Below are 19120 nucleotides of genomic sequence, written 5' to 3'. Positions count from 1 at the left end.
TCATGATGACTTCAGTGCCTCTTTAACCCTGTACATAGGTACCACAACAATAAAAAAGCATGTTCCTCTCCAATCCACTAAAACTCAAACCCCTATCTACAATCATCCCCTACACTTACACCCGATACAGCTTGTACACAACCAAAATGGGAACCCCAATCCACTCCCCCTCCCCCCGCCTCGACCGCTTCCAACAATCCCTCGAATCCGTCTACGGCCCCTTCACCAGCATCCCGGACCCGAATGCCTGGACACCACCGCGCAAATCCGGCGGCCACAACGGCCGCTATCTCTGGACAGATGCCTACGGCGTGCTGAACCTGCTCACTATGCATCGCGAGTACACGAATACGCTGGATCTCACGGCGAATACGTCTGAGACGGAGAAAAATCGGTATCTTGTTATGGCGGAGCGGTTGGTTGAGACTGTACATGATGTTCTGGGGAAGACGAGGGATGGGAGGAGACGATTGCCTGGGGCGAGCGAGGAGAATGTTGTTGGTGGGGGTTTGCGGATTGGGAAGGAAGAGGAGGGTGGGATGGATGGGGATGGGCAGTATCATCATTATTTGACGGTGTGGATGTTCGCTTTGAACAGAGTATCCATGGCGACTGGTGACCCTAAGTATAACCGCCAAGCCGTGTCGCTAGCGAAAGCGATTCATCCACGATTCTTCGTGAATCGGGAATCTAGCCGGCCGCGGATGGTATGGAAGATGGCGATGGATTTGTCAGTGCCGTTGGTGCAGTCGGAGGGGAATCTGGATCCGATTGATGGGTTTGTTGTGTTTAGGCTGTTGCAGGCTGCTGCTGTTAGGTTAGAGGGAGCAGCTGGAGAGGGGGTGTTGAGTGAGGAGATTGATGACTATCGGAGGGTTATGGCGCGGAAGGGGGAGCATTTTGTGTCGAGTGATCCGTTGGATTTGGGGATGACGCTTTGGACTGTGCATTGGTTTTCGGAGAGGGAGGAGTGGGCGGCTAGACTTGCTGGACGGTGTTTTGAGCAGCTTTGTACGCTTTCCCCTTCCTTTTCTTTTTTCTTTCGGTCATGTCTCATGCTAAAGTAGACGACCTCTTCGAAATAAACCGGTACCTAGAACGAAACGTCAAATACCGCCTGGCCTTCCGCGAATTCGGCACTAGTCTGGGCGCACAGTGCCAGTCGCAGCAATCCACCGAGAAAGACCGCGCCGTTGATCTGAAGAACTATGCTGATGCGATTATCACCGCGTGGGATCCATATATGGAGTTGACGATGTCGTCGGATTTGATGCATGATGATTTAAGGCCGATTACGAGGGTTATGTATGCCACTGCTTTGATGCCGGGGGGTGAGTATCTTTCTTTCCATTGAGAAAATTGAGTTAGTATGATGCTGACGATGCAGCTTTTCAATATGGGTATTTTGGTATGGAGCCTAGGTCGACACTCGAGAAATAACAATTGATTATGTTGCATGCTTATTGTACACGTAGGACAGAGACGGTAACTGTATGTATAGGGTTCCTTAACAGACATTAGCATGTGCACAGCACCCATTCCTGGGGAAAACTCACCTTATGTATGCTCAAACACCCGGCATGCCCACAACATCCCTCCACGCCGGCACCTTTCTCGGCAGGAAATAAATCGCATAAAGCGTACCCAACGCAATTGTCAATCCAGACCACTGTCCAGTTAGCCCACATCACACCAATAAAACACAGTAAACAAAGACAAACCTTCTCCAACCACGTATGAAACCAAATCGCCGTCATAAACAACATCCACCACCCCAAACCCGCAACAGCAAGTACAAACCTCAACGCCCAAACGCGTCCTTTCTCACCCTCACCCTCATCTTTCTCATTCCCCTCTTCACCGGCAGAAAATGAAAGTGCCTTGCAAATCGCATCACCGGCAATCCCCACCCCCTCACAAACAAGAACCCCCGTCACAATAACCAACATAAAAACATGCCCACTAACATCATGACCCCCCGCCCATTTCCCCCCAGCAGCCTTACAAGCTGCCGCCGTAAATGCAGTCTCCAACGCCGCGACTTCTCCCGCCCCCGTAGCCGCCTGTGCAGCACCCGCGACACCACTAACGACGCGCTCACAGCTACCGCCCGTAATCACAAAACTGCGATCGATTACCGGGGCCCCGAAGAACCATTGTGTCATTAGGTACCATGCTGTTGTTGCGAGGGTGTAGCGTGCAATTGCCTGGGTGAGGCGTCTCGAGGAAGTAACTTTGTTACGGTAGACAGGTTGCGAGATGAGTAGTGATGCGAACGCGAGGGTGAGCCATAGCCAGCCGATCTTCACGAAATACACATTGAAGACGTTGTCCTTCCGCGCGAAGTAGTTCACCGGGCTTTCCGGGGGCGAAGAGAGGTTTATGTCTGTTGCGATCGAGGGGGCTAGGGGCGCGGGATGGGCGTGCGGGGACTGGGCAGTCGGTGAGATGGAGGAGTAGAGGGAGCCGATTAGGAGGGTTATTGGGTAGATTATGAGGGCGACTGGGGGGATTTGGTGGGAGGAGGCATGTGTTTTTGGTGGTGCTGGCGTTGTTGGTGTGGAAGGGGGTGATTTGTCGCGGGTGCTCATTGTTGCTATTTCGTTTGTTTGGGTACGCGTGTTATTCTCTATTTCGAATGAGAGAATTGAGTAGAGAGTTCATATGAGAATTGAATGAGTTGGTGTATACAAGAGGATACAAGAGTGTACAAGAATTGGTGATTTTATCGGTTGGCGGAGTGACGTTCTTTTCCAGGTTGTGCTTCGGCCGGGAAAATGACGTCGCCGACAGCATGTGCAAATACAACCAATCTATAAATAGGAGTACATATATAAGTTTCAATAAACACCCTATTCATGATTTACGGTGTTGAGATATTATGAAAACAATCTACAAGAATACCTTCACCACTGTGATAGGTGACAGGACACACTGACCAAGAACCTGGTCATTGGGCGCAACTGGCACCAGCAAGGAAAACGGACGACGGGGCGATTCATAGTCCGATGGGGTGATTGAAAGCCGAGGATATTCAGCATCAATACTAGTTAGTTCGGGATGTTCACTAATCAATTATGCTGCTGATGTGCTGTTTCAGATAGAAGGTACATAAGAAGGTTGCAGAATCCAACTACTTACTACTTAATATCCAGTGTGCCGAAGAGCACAACGTTGACTCTGGTGGAAGTGTTTGCTACGAACAATGTCTTTTCTCTTTGCCAAGGGCCATGCCTTCAACCCTGAAAAGGACATCCCAGACCTAGATGGGAAGATCATCCTAGTGACCGGAGGCAACAACGACCCTCGGTAAAGAATGTATAACCTAGTTGGCCAAACACAACCCAACAAGGATATACATGGGTGCTCGCAGCGTCCAGAAAGCCGAAGAAGCGGTTCTCGACATCAAAAAAGAAGCCCCCTCCGCGCATATCGTCTTTCTCGAAATAGACCTTGCGCCTTTATCAAATCTGCGGCAGACGCTTTCCTGTCTGAAAACGACCGTCTCGATATCTTCATCAAATAACGCCCGTGTCTTTGCCACTCCACCGGGCTTGACCACGGACGGTTACGAGATCCAATTCGGCACCAATTACATGGGCCCAGCACTGCTTACTCGGCTGCTTTTGCCGGTGCTCGATAAAACAGCCAGTACTATCCCCAGAAGCGACGTTCGGATCGTAAACGTTAATTCCGAGATGTATCGATGGCCTCCAAAGGGCGGTCTTCTTAGTCAGATCAAGACACCACTTACCGAAATCAGCACCACGACGCGTTACACCCAGTCGAAACTCGCTAATATATACTTGGCCAAGTCCTATGCCAAACGATATCCTCACATCAAATCTGTTGCGCTCCACCCGGGACTTGTGCAGACGAACATTGGCGGTGGGATGGTAGCGAACCCGATTTTATCGTTCATTTTCAACCAGATCCTCACGAGAACAGCGTCGGTTGATGTTCCTACAGGTGCGCTGAATCAGATTTGGGCGAGTTCCGCTCATTCTGATGAGGTCAAAAGCGGTGCATACTATATTCCGTTTTTTTCAAGGAGGCAGACAGAATGGACATGATATACCAGACGGAGATTGCCGATGTGGGAAAGCAACCCAGACGGTACGACATGTACTCCTCGCCTGCCTTCTCTTCAAAGGCCTACGGGAGGAGATCTTCGGGAGAAGGAGCAGAGGACCGGAAGGGGAAGGGAGTATAAAGACGGTCCTGAACACGCCTAAGCTCGCAATCCGTGCAGCCAAATTCATGTTACGAACCGGGCTCCTTGGGCAATTCGGAGCCGTGTACAGTGAGGAAATAGATCAGACAGAGCACTGAGGTCTTTGGGTAAACAGCAGCCAAAGAGGGCCCGGGGAGCCCGGATTCTCACGACTCCGAGCGGAGCCAGGCCCTCGATTTAAACAAGCACCATAGGTGTACATATTTACGTGCCCAGGGACAGTTTGAGACAACCGTCTTCTGCGCGCGGAGATAGTGCATTCCAGTCTCCATATTATCTAATACTATCCAAAGCCGGTTATGTACAATGTAGTCAAGGTATGCGGCATATTTCCACTCCATCACAGAACCCTTTTCCAAACATTCCTTACCAGGAAAAAGACACTTTACCAGTCACAACTACCCACAACCAGGGATTACCTTCAATAAAACCCACAACCTGTCAACATTCACAACCCTTTCCAACCATCCTAAAGTCTTGGAACAAACAGTCACCAGGGACAGAGGGCCATAAATGAAGATTTTGCACCTGGCACACCACTACACAATCCACAAAGACAAATCAATGAAAAATACAGAATCCATGCGCATTGATCGCAAATGGATGAGGTCCCAATCAACAGTGAAACTGTAGAAAGGCAGATGCACAGATACTTGTTTCAGATATTGAACCACCAGAAAATAATCAATGTGTGAATGACCACTATATTTGGCAACCATCAGCACCTGACAATATCTTTGTCCATAGGACAAAAACATCACAGTATTATAGCAATAGGACATCCAGTTTCTGTCAAAGATTAGCCAAACAAAACAGAGCAGAGATGGGAGCAGTCTTTATGCTCATACAGGAACAACATTCTGGATAGTATTCGTATTCCCAGTGATCCTTCTTATGTGACGGCTCAACGCCAGACAAACAGCGCCAACATGTCAAACGACGCCATACAAGCAATATGGGTAAACAAGGGCTTAAGCCGCACCACACAAATGTCTATAAAGACCGTTCATCGCCTAGATAGATTTTCTTTTTCTTCTTCTTCCCCAGATTCGATATTCTCGTCGATGGCTACAATAGTCTAGATAGGAATTCAATTCATTAATATCTACTATTCCGAGCCCGTGACATCTTGCATGCCAGCAGGGGTCATACAAAGTGTCACGGGCTCGGAATAGTAGATATTAATGAATTGAATTCCTATCTAGACTATTGTAGCCATCGACGAGAATATCGAATCTGGGGGAAAAAGAGAAGAGGAAATCTATATAGAGGAAGAAGGGGTTTTATAGGCGTTTGTTTGACATCACTAATGTCTTGTCTGGCGTGTTGGTGTCGTTTGTCTGTCAGTTGTTGACGCAGCGTTGAGCCGTCACACAAAGGGTCACTGATAGTCTGTTATGGAGCCCTTGCTGGTTGTGTTCCGTGCTGGCCTTGGCCAAACTGTCATCCCTTGGGTTCGTATGAGAACCCCATAACAGAGGTCAGTTTTCTTCCAGACTTCCACGATGATGATGGCAACGTGTCAGGTGTACCCATGGGCCATGACAGTTCTATCAGGAGATTTATGTATCATAAATAGAGAGATATTTAGACATATGAATTTGACAAGGTTATAAGAGATAAAAAGAGTGAGATAGTAGAAGTTGGCAAGGAGAGAATGAGAGGATGGAGAGGATGAAGAGAGAAGAAGAGGATGAGGAAAAAGAAATTGATGAGGGGCAGGCCATCTTGTTGAGCTGGTGTATCAGATAATGAAAGAAATGATGGTCAAAGGATGTTTGACTGTCAAGGTTCTAGAGATTTCTTTGAGCTGAATGAAGTGTTCTTTGTGTCTTGGAGTTGTGCCAAGGATGTTGCCAATGATAACAGGCAGGTTGTCACTGTGTCAGTCTACAGTGTGCCAGTCAGTTCAAGAACCAGTCAGAGACCCAGAGCTTGTTATCATTCAGTTGCCAGTATGGTACTAGATGGATATATGCTAGTTGAGAGAATGTGATAATGATAGTGGTTAACTATAGTCCTGTATTGTTCGGATGCCAGGCGTTTGGATACTGCTGCCTACCAGAGCCAATCATTGGTCACCGCCGACAACCTCGCACAAGTTCCGCAACTACTATCTGAAACCGAAGCCAACCTGGGAATACCAAGCCCGCCGGGCCCCTAAGTATATTGGGCTGTTTCACCCAAGAGAAAAAGCAACCGTACAAGTGTTTTCATGTTGCTCGACTTTGCAGCTCTTGTGCACCAGCGTTGCATACTTGTTTCTCCTCTTCCCGGCGCTGTCGTTGTCGTCGCCAGTCGTGGCCCCATTGCCAGACCATCATCAGAACCGGCGCACACAGGAAACAGATAAATCCAATCACGGTGAAGGCCCAACCACGACCAATACCTTCGATCATGGGCAAAATGATGGCCGTCGCGCCCGCCCCAAGCCAGCATCGCGTGAGGTTGTTGGCAGCTGTCGCGGTGGCCGGACTCTCCTGGTAGATGTCGACCATCAGGACACTCAGGATGTTGAACGTAGCCGAAGAGGTGTACCCAATGAAAAAGAGCAGGATCAGGGGTCCCGCGAGGTTGGTCTGGTAGTGCAACACCCAGCCGTAGACGATCATGCACAGGCCCTCCAGGATGACCAGCGGGAGGACGACTTCGATGCGGGCGCGTTCGACAGGAAACTCGGACAGGTCCTGTCGGCGGTTTGTGGAGATGATGAAGCCCTGATGGCGGGCATGTCGTTGGTAATTCCAATCCGCCAGGCGGCCCTGGGTGTAGGCGGCCACTAGGCTACCAACGCCAACGGGGATGAAACAGAGGCCAATCTGGACGTCGTTGAAGCCGTACATGGCTTTGAATTGAGAGGTGACGCTAGTGGAGACGGCGTAGTAGCTGCCAAAGACAAGGCTGTTGCCAGTAAGGATGAGGAAGACCTCCTTGTCAAAGATGATAAACAACGTCATGAACGGGTTGGGGAAATGGATGCGCATCTTCACTGGTCGCGGCTCCTCATCTGACTGGCGTCGCGAGCAGAAGAACTGCTGCAGGGACATGTTCCAGAGCGGAGGCGGGCGAGAGCCATTGCCCACGATGTTCCGGGCGGTTTCAGGGAGAAAGAGCAGCAAGGGAAGGAAGAAGGCGCCGGCAAAGATCGTCAGGAACCAGAAGATTGAGGGCCAGTCCAGGAATTGGGTCAACAACCCACCGATGATGGGTCCGAGCGAAGGCCCAAGGATCCCTCCGGCGGACGCGTATCCAATATAAACACCGCGTTCAGCAGCGGTCACCACATCGGCGACGATTGCATTGGCCAGGGCAACAGTGCTGCTGCTCCCCGTGCTCTGCAGGCAGCGAAGGATGAGGAGGGCCGCATAGTTGCGCTGGAGGGCGAGCCCGATGTTGGCAGCGATATAGACGACAAAGCAAATGATGTACGCGGGCCGCCGACCCGCGCTGTCCGCTAAGCCTCCAAAGATAGCCGGGGCCAGTCCTTGGAAGATCTGAAAGACAGATCATTAGTTTTCTAAACTTCGTTTATCCTCTCATACAGATTCCACGCACCATATAAGTCGTCACGGTCAGATTAATCAACGTGTTGCTCACATGCAGCTGGTCGGCCAAGGTGTTCAGCGCTGGGAGATAGATGTTGGCGGACAGTGGGGAGAAGAAGCCGGCAATGGATGCAGTAACCACAATCAAGATTTTGGCCTTGCTTTCGTAGATAGAATAGACCTCACCCGAGTCACCCTGAGGCTGTTGTTCTGGCGTGGACGAGGCCCGATTCTTGGAAGGCGAATTTGGAGCATTGTTTTCACTCGTGAGTTCTGCGGCCATTTAGGATATAGAAGAAGAAGGAGATGAAAAAGAATCGAATTCTGAACTGACTGGAAATCTTGAAGCACAGAAAACAAAGACCAAAGGATTTAACGCGAGAAATTGAGATAGTTAGAGGACCCTATTAGTAATGGATGCCTATCACTTAGATCCAAACGATAGCTTTCAATGATCTTATAACTAATGGAATATTAATGGAGTATTACGCGTCTCCACAATTGTCAACAAAAAGTACAAATGCGTTCGTGGTGTAGATAAGTACGCCGTACTGCTCTTGTTTGGCTATAAAAAGGTCTGGCATGATATATGATTTTACCAACACTCACAATATCAAGTGCTTACTACACCATGAAACTCTTCTCCCTCGTAGCCCCCTGTCTGCTGCTCTCCGGGCTATCATCTGCAACCAACCATACCACCTGCTCCTACCCCTCCAAGGACACCATCAAGTCCGTCTTCTCCCACATCGTCTCCGGTGACTACCCAGCTTTCTTCACGCATGTTGTCGACACCGTCGATTGGGACATCCAGGGCACCCACCCACTCGCAGGCCGGTACCTGAACAAAACCCTCTTTGCGGTTAACGCATTGGCCCGGCTGTCCAAAATCCAGGACAACACCGCTCCTCATGAGACCACCCTGATCAACGTTGTAGGCGGCTGCGACGAGGAGTGGAGCATGCAAGAGATGGTTGCCACCGCTGTTTTTCAGAATGGTACGTTTGAAAACATACATATGATTTCTCATATATTTTTTTTTTCTTTTACCCCCCCAAAGACTGACCAAAAAAAGGCTTTCATTGGACCAACAACTATGCGTGGGTGACTCGGTGGAATTCCGCTAGCAAGATCGTCCAGGTGCGCGCGTATCTGGACTCGGCGCTGGTGGGAAAGGCGATCAAGGAGAACGAGGTCACTACGAACTCGACCTTTAGTACGATGCGGGATACTTATGAGCCAGGGCCGGGGGGAATACCGAATATGACGGCTATTTTGGGGTATGAAATTTGAACATGGGAGCGAAGGTAGTCATCAAATCATATGCAGATGTTTTCTTTGCTTGTATTCTGTAGCATTAAAAAAGAAGCAAAAAAGGGGGCCAGGGTTACTGTGCGTTGGGAATACTGATACCCATATGACCATTTATCGGATCAAAATACACATTTACCATGGATTATGAACATTCAATCGTTGTACCATGTATGCTCCATTGTTTCCCTCCTAGAATCCTTCACTTACTCTAGCTATAAAGCTCAACTAGACAGTGCCTTATTATACCTCAGACAAACGCACTAGAACTTACGATGAGACAACTTCACCATCAATGGCTTCATCTCCCAGAGCAAATGAGCATTCTGCTCATTCCACTTTGCACTCTGAGGTGCCAGTTCCAAATCAAAATGCCACAGCAACTTGCATAGAATAACACGAATTTGCAAGTAGGCGAAGCTGGATTCCCCCGTAGCATTCGCGTTAGTAATCGAAGAGAGAGAGAGAGAGAGAGAGAGAAAACCGACGAGCACGTACTTTTTGCCCAGGCAGTTCCGCGGACCCATCGAAAACGGCTGCACTGAAGCCTTAACGTCTCCAGTGTATTCTTTTGGTGCATCACCTAGCCAGCGCTCCGGGATGAACTGGTCCGGATTGTGGAAGTTGGCGGAAGACTGGTATGTTGCAAACTGGTGGGTTCCAACTGAGACCTGGAGAGGAAAAGAAGAAAATTAGTATTTGCGTGATGTATATATGTAGGGGAGGGGGCAGAGAGAGAAATAGTACATTCTCTGGAACAAAATGCCCATCAATCACCGCTCCGCCTTTGCCGGTGCGACGGGGAAACCGTGAGGGAACGGGCGGGTATAGACGCAAGGCCTCTTCGATTACAGCACGTAAGTATGGCAGCTGCTGAGCACGGTGATTGGTGATCTCGTCCGCAGAAGAAAAGGCGTTCCGGACCTCAGCCTGCAGACAGGCGAGGGCGGCCTGGTTACGGAGCAGGTTGAATGTTGCTCCACTGAGGCCAGCAGCGGTAGGCTCGGAGCCAGCTGTGACAAGGAGGATGAGGGTTTGCGCGATCTCGGGACGACTCATTCCCTTGCCGACGCTGTTGCGTTGAAGAATCTATGGATAGGGGTCAGGGGAGAACAGAAATGCAAAATAAAAACAAGGCATCCTTACTGACCGGAGTGACAATATCTTTCCGAGGAGTTGATTCATCCAGCCTACGTTGCGTTTTTTCCTGCGTGATCTGCATGTGCTTCTCACGCGAGACATTGACCATCGCCGAGCCGCTGGATATCCACTTGAGAAGGTGAACGATGCCAGCCAACACGGGATATCGTCTCTGCATGCGGACAAATCGGCCGTTCTTGATACCGTTCAGCACGCTAACCATCCAGGGGTCATACTTCCCTGTCTGAAGCGCGTTAAATGGCTCTGAGAAGCACAGGTCGCCGATTGTGTCGAAAGTCGTGAAGATGTACCAGGACATCAGATCAACCAGACCGTCTTCGGGACCGTCGACACTCTTTTTGAGCTGTTTCATCAAGAGATCAATGTAGCTAACCATAAGCGGTTCCTGATTGCGCAGTGCCAAGTCGGAGAAGGCGTAAATGACCAACTTGCGGATGCGTGCATGATCTTGACAATTGGAAACTGTCATGGTCAGCACACACCATCTCTCTCCACCATCTTTTTAATATACACACCTAAGATACTAGGAAGACCGTTGGTGCTTTGGGTGAAGAAGTGCATGTCTTTGGAAATTTCCGGTTTTCCAGGCTTGACGGTATATATATCTAAGGAAAGCAAACCCATTAGCAAATAAAATCGTGATCGATCCCCCAAAAAAGGGAAGCTCATGAGCTGCTCACCTCTCCAGGACTGCGCCGTGTTGAAAGACAGTGAGTCTGGGCTGATCCGCACCACCGGGCCGTACTTATCATGAAGCAATTTGGCATTCTTGACCTGGTAACCACGAATTTCTTCCAGATAGTTGATCAGATGCACGGCGGACCGGAGAGGTGGGCCAGGGAATCCGGACAGAGGATGTAGGAAAACGTTGTAGATGGTCTTAGAAACGACCACCACAATAGTCTGCTCTGAGAGGTCAGCTTCTAGAGCTATCACCCCTTCCAGATGAATGGATAGATGAATGGATACAGACCATCACGACAACAACAGCCATGATGGCCGTTGGGTTCCCAACCGCGTACCAAGGGGAGGGCTCCAGCATTCGAACAGACATGATAAGGATAGATCCAGGAAGTGATAATAGTAGGAGTAACTTTCAACTGTCGATGGTTAATCCTAAGGGTCGCCCAACACACGAGGGCGAGTAAACGAGTCTCTTTGTAACGGCGCTGGCAACCAACTAGGGCACAGTAGTAAGCCTATCGGCTGTCAACATGCGCCCTGGGTGGCGACCGTCACATCCACCACTTTCCCTTTTTCCTTTTTCAATTTTTCACAGAAAAAGAAAGAACCAATGCAAAAGCTGTGGAATGGTCTAAGTTTGCCCTGATGTACAGAGTAAACACCTATGCAGTCAGCTGCGGGGATGATCTAGATGGAAGTATGCAAATATGCCTGTGATTGCTGCGGTAAACTCGCTTTTTGCGGAAATGTATCCATATATCTCCATAAACACCTGAATACTTAAGATGCCCACCCCTCATTTTACTGACTGGTGGCTTTTCATACATTGGGTCTTTCACATTTCATCCAAGTGACCGTCAAATACGTCCATTATGCAAGGCTACCATTACCCCTGCTTCAATGTCACCTCTCCGATCCCCGACGTCTGCCTGGTACTGGTCCAGAGCGACCGAAAACTCAACACTTTCACCGAGGCGATGCGCCGTGATTTCCGGCGGCTTATCACCCGTCTGTCCGACGACTCACAAGTGCGTGCCATCGTTATCGCGGGGGCAGGGGACCACTTTACAGCGGGGCTAGACCTGCAGGAGGCCATGAAAGGGCCTATTCTCAGTGGAGTCGATCGCACTATCGATCCGGCCCGAAAGGCCCGAATAAACCGTGAGTACATTCTGGACTTTCAGGCCTGTGTGGATGTGGTCGAAAGATGTGTGAAACGTACGTGTTGTTCCTCCTCCCCCTCTTGAAGGATCAGGACCCTTGGCTGACAAGGGCATGTAAATGTGTGTTTGATTTCTAGCGGTAATTACTGCCCTGCATGGATTGTCCTACGGACTTGCTATAGACCTGGCTTGCTGCGCAGACATGCGTATCTGCGCCGCCAACACCCGGTTCTGTGTCAAGGAGATCGATATCGGGATTGCGGCCGACCTAGGCACGTTATCACGCCTGCCCCGAATGGTGGGCAATGCCAGTTTCGTACGAGACGTCTGTCTGACGGGCCGGGAGTTCTCCGCGCAGGAAGCGGCGCAAGTTGGATTTGTCAGCTATGTCGAAGAGACGAGGGAAAGAGCCATTGACCAGGCAGTCGAGATAGCCGGCCAAATCGCGCAGAAGAGCCCAGTGGCCATCCAGGGAACCAAAGACATCCTCAATCATGCGCGGGATCATCCGGTGGGCGAGAGTCTGCGGTATACTGCTGTGTGGAACGGGGCCGCGCTGCAGACGCAGGATGTTAAGGAAGCGATGCTGTCGTTCCGTCTCCGAAAGATGCCTACATTTGAAAAGCTGTGACCTGGTCTGTATTTAGAAATTCCAAGAGCAATATAAAAACCGGTCCATCGATTTCCAGACCATCCTTCAGTTGCATCTGTAGTCTGCCCGCTCCCTTTCTTGATCAGTGGATGGAGCAATAACAAAAGAAAGAAAATATACATAAATTCATAATGCCTCAATTGCGATTCCTTTGTCTCCACGGAGCTGGCACAAATACGGATGTAAGTGGGGAGGTTGATATCCCCTGGTCCTCGCATATTGATTCTCACGAACCAAAATCTCACTATGCAAACAAAAAAAAAAAAAAAGATCCTCCGTTCTCAGCTCGGCGCTTTATCCCGCGAATTAAGTAACGACCAGACGGCCGATTTGCATTTCCTTGAAGGAGGGGTTGACTCGCCTCCTGGCCCGGGCGTCCTGGGATACTACGACGGGCCCTACTTCAGTTGGTACAACTGGCCACCGGTACTGGGCAGCTCCGAAGATGCACAGTCCATCCGGGAGGCGTACGAGATGGTTGATGAAGTGATAGAGGAAGACGGCCCGTTTGACGGGGTGATAGGGTTCTCTCATGGTGGTGCTCTGGCCCATGGGTTGATGGTGCGCCACGAACTTCAACGACCGCATGACCCCCCTCTGTTCCGATGCGCTATTTTCTTCAACTCAATGCCGCCGCTGTTTCGGACAGACAAGGATGATGCGAATGGAGTTGCTGGGCCGTGCATAATTTACGATAAGCTGGCACTTCAGAATTCGGTATGCGGTGTGCTTTCGCTACACGTTGTGGGGCAGAAGGATTTTGCCTACGAGCATTCCATGGCGTTGTACAAGGACTGGGAGCCCAATTCTGCCATGCTGATTGTGCATGAGCGTGGTCATGTTATTCCTAGCGACGTGAAGACGGCACGGCTGATTGCTAAGGAAATCCGAGAGATGGCGGCTCGGCTGATGGGAGTGTAACCGACTAGGTATAGTAGCTATACAAGCGATACTTCTATAAAAATTGCGTGTTTATGTATGCTCTCAAATCAAGAATTGTATACTTTAGGATCCTTCAACTATATCTTTACCTAGTGTTGTTTTACTGCGTTACTACCACTATCACCATGGTCCATCCCAAGGCATCGGCCATCCGTCAAAGCGATAATATTCGTCACTGGTACACGAGGGAACTACTGCAAATACCTCCCAAAACACTTGATCTCTTGGTCAACTACTCCAAGATCCCCTTCGACCAGGTCCTGGATCATGTGTCGCGTATTGTAGGTATAATGAATGGATGATACCCTTGTGCAGCCTGCTCCCGTATTCCGGTCCTGTTACCAGTGTCAGCATCTCTGATCCTCATCCACACATCAAAACAGCGCGACGAAGCCTTCAAACTGTTCCCCTACCCTTGCATCGGCCAGTTCCGTTTTCTTAGCCTTCATCTGGCCTCCCACCCCCTCTACCCCTCCATACTGTATCGGCTGAAGCATGAATCTCACACCTTCCTCGACGCCGGCTGCTGCATGGGCCAAGAACTGCGCAAGCTCGCCATAGATGGCGCTCCCTACGCCGCCCTGCACGGCCTGGACGTCGTTCCGGCATTCTTCGATCTCGGCTACCGCCTCTTCCGCGACGAAACCCTCATGAAGCAGGGGGGTGCTGTGTTCCTCGCCGCGGACCTCCTGCACGACGAAGTGGCACCCCCGTCCGCCCTGGCGAAGAAGATCGACATCATCTTCGCCAACAGTTTGTTGCACCTTTTCCCATATGCGGAGCAGTTAATGGTTGCTGCGGGGCTGGCCCGGTGTTTGAGACCGCGACCCGGTAGTCTCATCATCGGGCGCCAGGTAGGTGCGGCCACGCCTGGGGAGTATCGTGGTCTCACGGACGGAACAACCACGTACCGGCACGACAAAGAGAGCTTCTGCCGGTTCTGGGAGGAGGTGGCGCTCCGGGTGGGGGGCGAGTGGAAAGTCGATGTGCGACTGGATTTGGAAGAGATCCAGCAGGGAGTGAATCAGGAGCAAATTTGGAGCGGGGAGAAGATGCGACGCTTACATTTTACTGTGGAGAGAATTTCATAAAGTACGATTGTATGTAGTTAACTGATCTTAATTCTTATTGGTGGTTGGATAGGTACTAATGAACTACGGATGTCTCCGATCGGAGCGAGTCATTCTCGGGTACCATTGGCCCATGGGTACAGTAATAGTAAGCACTAAGAATGGTTGCAGGGACGATCCTTCCGAAAAAATTGACGCTAAACTAGGTTCTCCGTAGACAAGAGGATTCACCAAAGCTTGTCAAAGCTTGTCAATGCTTGTCAAAGCTTAGCTGACAAGGGGGCCCGCTTTTCAACAGGACCAACATAAAGATGGGGCGGCCGATAGACCATAATCTCGGACACTAGGAGCCGATGCATGTTAGCTTCTTCCTGGTGGGAGAAGGAAAAAGATAGTAAACATACACATGGCGTTACGCCAGTGGCCCATCAACCCAGGTAGACGATGGATGATCATCATGAGTGGGATAAAGGACGGCGGCCAGCCCCTGTCATTCAGTTATGCAAATTAATGTATGCAGCACCAAATTAGGAAGGTAGGAAAGTCAAGACGTACATGGCCGTATAGAAGAATTGTCCGTACAGATCTGCATTCGCCTTCAAGCCGCGCGACACAAAATATTCATCTTGCGAGGCAACTCGGTCGATTTCCTGGGCCACTGCGAACAGTGGATTCGATTGTGCGTCCAGCATTTGCAGTAGCTTCTGGATGGGACGAATTCGTGGGTCGACAGTCTTGTAGCTCCGATGCCCGTAGCCAAAGAGTCGCCGCTTCCCCTGCTTCACCTCCTTGATCAGAGCGGGCACGCGGTCCGGGCTTCCGAGTTCAGTCATGACGCGGAAGGCAGATTCGGACGCCCCGAAATGCAGTGGACCATATGCAGACGCTAGCGCACTGATGAGGGCCGAGGTGGGGTCCGGGAGAGTAGACGCTGTCACTAGGAGGGTTAGAGTTGAGTTGCTGAGACCATGGTCGACACTAAGGGCGCCAAAGTGCCGAAAGCAGGACAACTGCGTGTGGTTGGGCTCGCCAGTGCTTGGGTCGACGTGGCCCATCATCACGAAGAGGTTCTCATAGAAAGTGCGATCCCTGGAAGGCAGACAAAAAGATGTGCCCTTGAGATGGCTGGCCGCCAGGCCCACCACGACTGCGAAGGCAGCCACCGTGCGAATGATGCCAGCATCCACTTGATTTCCATTACCATGATAGATGTTGCCGCCTCGATTTGCAGGGATGGAGTCCGGTTGGTTGCCGACATAGCAGGACAGACCCGCCATGACAACAGGCATCATTGGAGAAGAGCGTCTGGTATAGAAAATACGAGTCAGAGTGTATACTGACAACACGCGGGGAAGACGCGAAAGAGTGGGGGGAAATCCTACGGGAAAGACCGGACAACATCCACCACGCTCTGAGGGATATCCCGCATGGCGTTGGCGATTCGTTGGCGAAAACCCTCCCTCTGAGAAAGTGAGGGAAGGTCCCCCCTGAGCATCAGATGCAAGATATCCTCGAAGTCACAGTCCCACAACTGCTCAATGGAGTAACCCTGAAAAAGCAAAACGCCCTTCTCGCCATCACTAGAAGCAAGTTTGGTTAGAGAGTAATCTACTAAAGGGAGGGGGTGGGAACATTCATTCTGGGGCCCTTAAACGTACATCCATGTCAGACTTGATTTGATTGGCGCAGTGTTTTTTAGGCCCGGGTCGTAGCATCGCAAACCTCCGGCAACCTTATCAGCAGGATTGGCCGTCTCAGCCGGTCCTTTAATCTGCTTCAGGGATGTGGCTAGAATGGCATTGTCGCGAATGGGGATCTCATAGTCCCTTCCCGTGCGGGAGTCTTTGATGGACAACGTGCCGTCAGACATGGGTGTGATTCGATAGAGAGATGTGAGTGAATCAAGGAATGTTAATTGTTGACGATGGAGAAGCCAGTGTAGCTTTCGACATCATTCTTATATCTTACATACACCTAGCAGGGGTCAAAATTCATTACCCTAATGAGTGCCTGCATGTACTTTGGATTAGAATATCCCAGTAAATTGATGTAACCCTAACCCACAGTTCATTTATTCCGGGCCGGACTTCCGTGAGGTTCCTGTTTTTCTTGCTAAGTATAGGTTTGGAAATAATCTACTAAGTCGTGGTCCATGAGCTACACCTTTGGTCAGCCCGTGCAAATAGAAACAAAGAAAGAAATATTACACGTCAAACTACTATTGTACTTCCAGGGATATGAAGCCTCATCCAAAGTTAACCCCTCTTCACTGGGTCCAGGTAAATGTAGAACGGCTTCATCTCCCACAAACCATACACCTTCAACTTATCCGCCCAATCGCAGCTCTTTACCGCCAGTGAAATATCGAAGTTCCACAGCAGGCGGGCCAGAACCACTTTCAGTTCATTCAGCGCGAGCCTGCCTCCATCTAGGTGAGAAAATAGCGCTGTATATGAGTGAGGGGCTGGGATACTGCTTACGTGCGTCCAATACAGCTGCGTGGCCCAATACTGAAAGGCTGAAAGGCGGCCTTGTTATCAGATGCAAATTGAGGATTATCTAGCCAACGCTCCGGTCGAAAGGAGAGAGGCTCCCAAAAGAACTGCGGTGAATGATTCATGCAGAGTGGAGGGACGGCAACCCGACACTAGTATGTATAGAGTGAGTATTTAGTGTTGAAGTCAAGTAAGCCGATTGGTAGATTGAAATAAAGTAAGAGAGGAAAAGAGAATAAAACGTACTCCGCCAGGAACCCAACGCCCAGCAATCATTTCTCCTTTTCCTGGAATCAGACGCGGTTGGGATGTCGGGGCCGCGGGTTTAATGCGCATTGACTCGTTTAAAACCGCTCCCTGATACCGAAGCTTGGCCGTAGAGGCGAAAGTGATGTCCTTTTCCCGAGTAAATGTGGACCGCACCTCGTCGACCAGGCCTGCAAGGACGGGTTGGTTCTTGCAGAGATAGAACAGCGTGAACGAGAGTGTGGTGGCGGTCGTCTCGCTGCCTGCAATCATAAGAGTGCCGTAGGTGTTGCGGATCTCGGGCAAACTCATCGGCGTCGTTTTCTCGTCGAAGGGGAGGAGGTGGCTCATGAAATCGCGCCGCTCCGTCACCATGGACAAACGGTGGTTGACTTTTTCATGCGTGAAGCGTTCATGCTTCTGTCGCTGCTCGACCAGGGACTTGGGCATCAAATACTGTAACCAGCAGTATACATGCGGGAACTGTTTCATCGCCCGCGTGTACAGGGCAAATTTGAAGGCATTGAACATATCGATCAGCCACGGATGGTATTCCGATTTCTCCAGTCCCTGCAGAGAGTCTGCAAATGACAGATCCCCGACAATGTCGAAAGACATGAAGTTGAACCAGGCGACGATATTTTGTGGACCTAGTCCGGCGTTCTGTCGTAGCCGCACCATGAGCATGTCCACATACTTCATGATGATCGGTTCCTGCTCGCGAAGTGCCCTCTCCGAGAAGGCCAGATTTAGGGCCCGTCGGTACCGCATGTGGTCCACTACGTTGGTCGCAGTTACGACATTATACACGCCTTCACTCGAAGGGGATGTGTACTCGGGATCTTTGGGAATGATGGGGCGCCCGGGCCGCAGCGCATAAATATCTTTCCAAGCCGCAGGGTTGTTGAAAGAAAGCTCATTTGGATGAATGCGAACCACATCTCCGTACGCATCATGCAGCTGCTTGTAGAGAAAGGGCAGCCGACCAGTAACCTGCCATTTTACATACGGGATGGGCGTGGCCGCAAACAGGACTGGTCCTGGGAATCTGGCCAGAGGGTGGAAGAAGAGGTTGTAGATAATAACCCCTAAAAGGTAGCAGGAATACTGAAGCAAACATTGTTATTATATCAAATTATTAGAGTTAGTTCTTGGGGAGTTACTGCTGGACCACATGCTTACCAGGACGACAATAGCCCCCATCACCAGACCGAGGCCGGGGACAGCAGGAAGCTGGAAATTTTCACTGATAAACATCTTTAGAGTATTTGCACTTTAATGAGAACAGAGAGAATAGATGATCAAAAGAATTAACAGATTTGTAGAGGTCGGTACCTTGGAATACTTTGAAACATTTTATACTTTCCACAACACTTGTTTGCTTATTGTCCATGAGTTGAAACTCAACATATCCTAATTAAATAATTATCTAATTGTCATTACCTACCTTCTTAAATGCTGTGAATTGTCGCCTGCATACACGGTAGATTAGAATATTTCAGTAAATTGATGTGACCTTGGTCCATAGTACGGGCTTCTGTGAGGCTCTCATGTATCTCACCAAATGCAGTACATGCCCAAATTTCAGTTCTAACCCACACCTATATCCCCGCTTCC

General features: G+C 50.0%; 10 protein-coding genes across 10 annotated transcripts; 6 read left to right on the top strand and 4 right to left on the bottom strand.

The window, feature by feature from the left end:
* Nucleotides 1-146: 146 nt before the first annotated feature.
* ASPGLDRAFT_33272 (uncharacterized protein) lies at nt 147-1440 on the top strand (the record flags this gene model as incomplete). The annotated part of the gene is made up of 3 exons (XM_022544290.1): nt 147-1011; nt 1068-1331; nt 1388-1440. 3 exons carry the CDS (start codon nt 147-149, stop codon nt 1438-1440), a joined length of 1182 nt encoding a protein of 393 aa, XP_022403049.1.
* Nucleotides 1441-3108: 1668 nt separating this feature from the next.
* ASPGLDRAFT_44137 (uncharacterized protein) lies at nt 3109-4504 on the top strand. Its single transcript, XM_022545961.1, has one exon. It carries the CDS (start codon nt 3360-3362, stop codon nt 4071-4073), a length of 714 nt encoding a protein of 237 aa, XP_022403048.1. The 5' UTR covers nt 3109-3359; the 3' UTR covers nt 4074-4504.
* Nucleotides 4505-6161: 1657 nt separating this feature from the next.
* Nucleotides 6162-8162, bottom strand: ASPGLDRAFT_144582 (uncharacterized protein). Its single transcript, XM_022541821.1, has 3 exons — nt 8133-8162; nt 7790-8045; nt 6162-7728 (listed from the first exon to the last, which is right to left on the bottom strand). Exons 2-3 carry the CDS (start codon nt 7790-7792, stop codon nt 6448-6450), a joined length of 1284 nt encoding a protein of 427 aa, XP_022403047.1. The 5' UTR covers nt 7793-8045; nt 8133-8162; the 3' UTR covers nt 6162-6447.
* Nucleotides 8163-8410: 248 nt separating this feature from the next.
* On the top strand, nt 8411-9072 carry ASPGLDRAFT_33268 (uncharacterized protein; the record flags this gene model as incomplete). The annotated part of the gene is made up of 2 exons (XM_022544289.1): nt 8411-8777; nt 8855-9072. The coding sequence occupies 2 exons, from the start codon at nt 8411-8413 to the stop codon at nt 9070-9072; spliced, it is 585 nt and encodes a 194-aa protein (XP_022403046.1).
* Nucleotides 9073-9353: 281 nt separating this feature from the next.
* Nucleotides 9354-11305, bottom strand: ASPGLDRAFT_33267 (cytochrome P450; the record flags this gene model as incomplete). Its single annotated transcript, XM_022544288.1, has 7 exons — nt 9354-9510; nt 9589-9761; nt 9838-10179; nt 10241-10713; nt 10767-10856; nt 10932-11154; nt 11225-11305. 7 exons carry the CDS (start codon nt 11303-11305, stop codon nt 9354-9356), a joined length of 1539 nt encoding a protein of 512 aa, XP_022403045.1.
* Nucleotides 11306-11746: 441 nt separating this feature from the next.
* On the top strand, nt 11747-12886 carry ASPGLDRAFT_44134 (uncharacterized protein). Its single transcript, XM_022545960.1, has 2 exons — nt 11747-12153; nt 12236-12886. The coding sequence occupies exons 1-2, from the start codon at nt 11808-11810 to the stop codon at nt 12727-12729; spliced, it is 840 nt and encodes a 279-aa protein (XP_022403044.1). The 5' UTR covers nt 11747-11807; the 3' UTR covers nt 12730-12886.
* ASPGLDRAFT_121329 (uncharacterized protein) lies at nt 12882-13671 on the top strand (the record flags this gene model as incomplete). The annotated part of the gene is made up of 2 exons (XM_022540231.1): nt 12882-12932; nt 13021-13671. 2 exons carry the CDS (start codon nt 12882-12884, stop codon nt 13669-13671), a joined length of 702 nt encoding a protein of 233 aa, XP_022403043.1.
* A 146-nt stretch (nt 13672-13817) lies between these two features.
* ASPGLDRAFT_64652 (class I SAM-dependent methyltransferase) lies at nt 13818-14842 on the top strand (the record flags this gene model as incomplete). Its single annotated transcript, XM_022548804.1, has 3 exons — nt 13818-13973; nt 14076-14678; nt 14801-14842. 3 exons carry the CDS (start codon nt 13818-13820, stop codon nt 14840-14842), a joined length of 801 nt encoding a protein of 266 aa, XP_022403042.1.
* A 180-nt stretch (nt 14843-15022) lies between these two features.
* ASPGLDRAFT_121863 (uncharacterized protein) lies at nt 15023-16632 on the bottom strand (the record flags this gene model as incomplete). Its single annotated transcript, XM_022540272.1, has 5 exons — nt 15023-15105; nt 15167-15249; nt 15318-16067; nt 16145-16342; nt 16421-16632. The coding sequence occupies 5 exons, from the start codon at nt 16630-16632 to the stop codon at nt 15023-15025; spliced, it is 1326 nt and encodes a 441-aa protein (XP_022403041.1).
* Nucleotides 16633-16841: 209 nt separating this feature from the next.
* Nucleotides 16842-18760, bottom strand: ASPGLDRAFT_72673 (cytochrome P450; the record flags this gene model as incomplete). The annotated part of the gene is made up of 5 exons (XM_022549628.1): nt 16842-16919; nt 16970-17180; nt 17243-17409; nt 17504-18591; nt 18715-18760. 4 exons carry the CDS (start codon nt 18758-18760, stop codon nt 17018-17020), a joined length of 1464 nt encoding a protein of 487 aa, XP_022403040.1. The 3' UTR covers nt 16842-16919; nt 16970-17017.
* Between the last annotated feature and the right edge of the window lie 360 nt (nt 18761-19120).

This window comes from Aspergillus glaucus, assembly GCF_001890805.1.
Source record: "Aspergillus glaucus CBS 516.65 unplaced genomic scaffold ASPGLscaffold_5, whole genome shotgun sequence".
Taxonomy (NCBI): domain Eukaryota; kingdom Fungi; phylum Ascomycota; class Eurotiomycetes; order Eurotiales; family Aspergillaceae; genus Aspergillus; species Aspergillus glaucus.
This window is presented reverse-complemented; position numbering and strand designations above follow the sequence as displayed.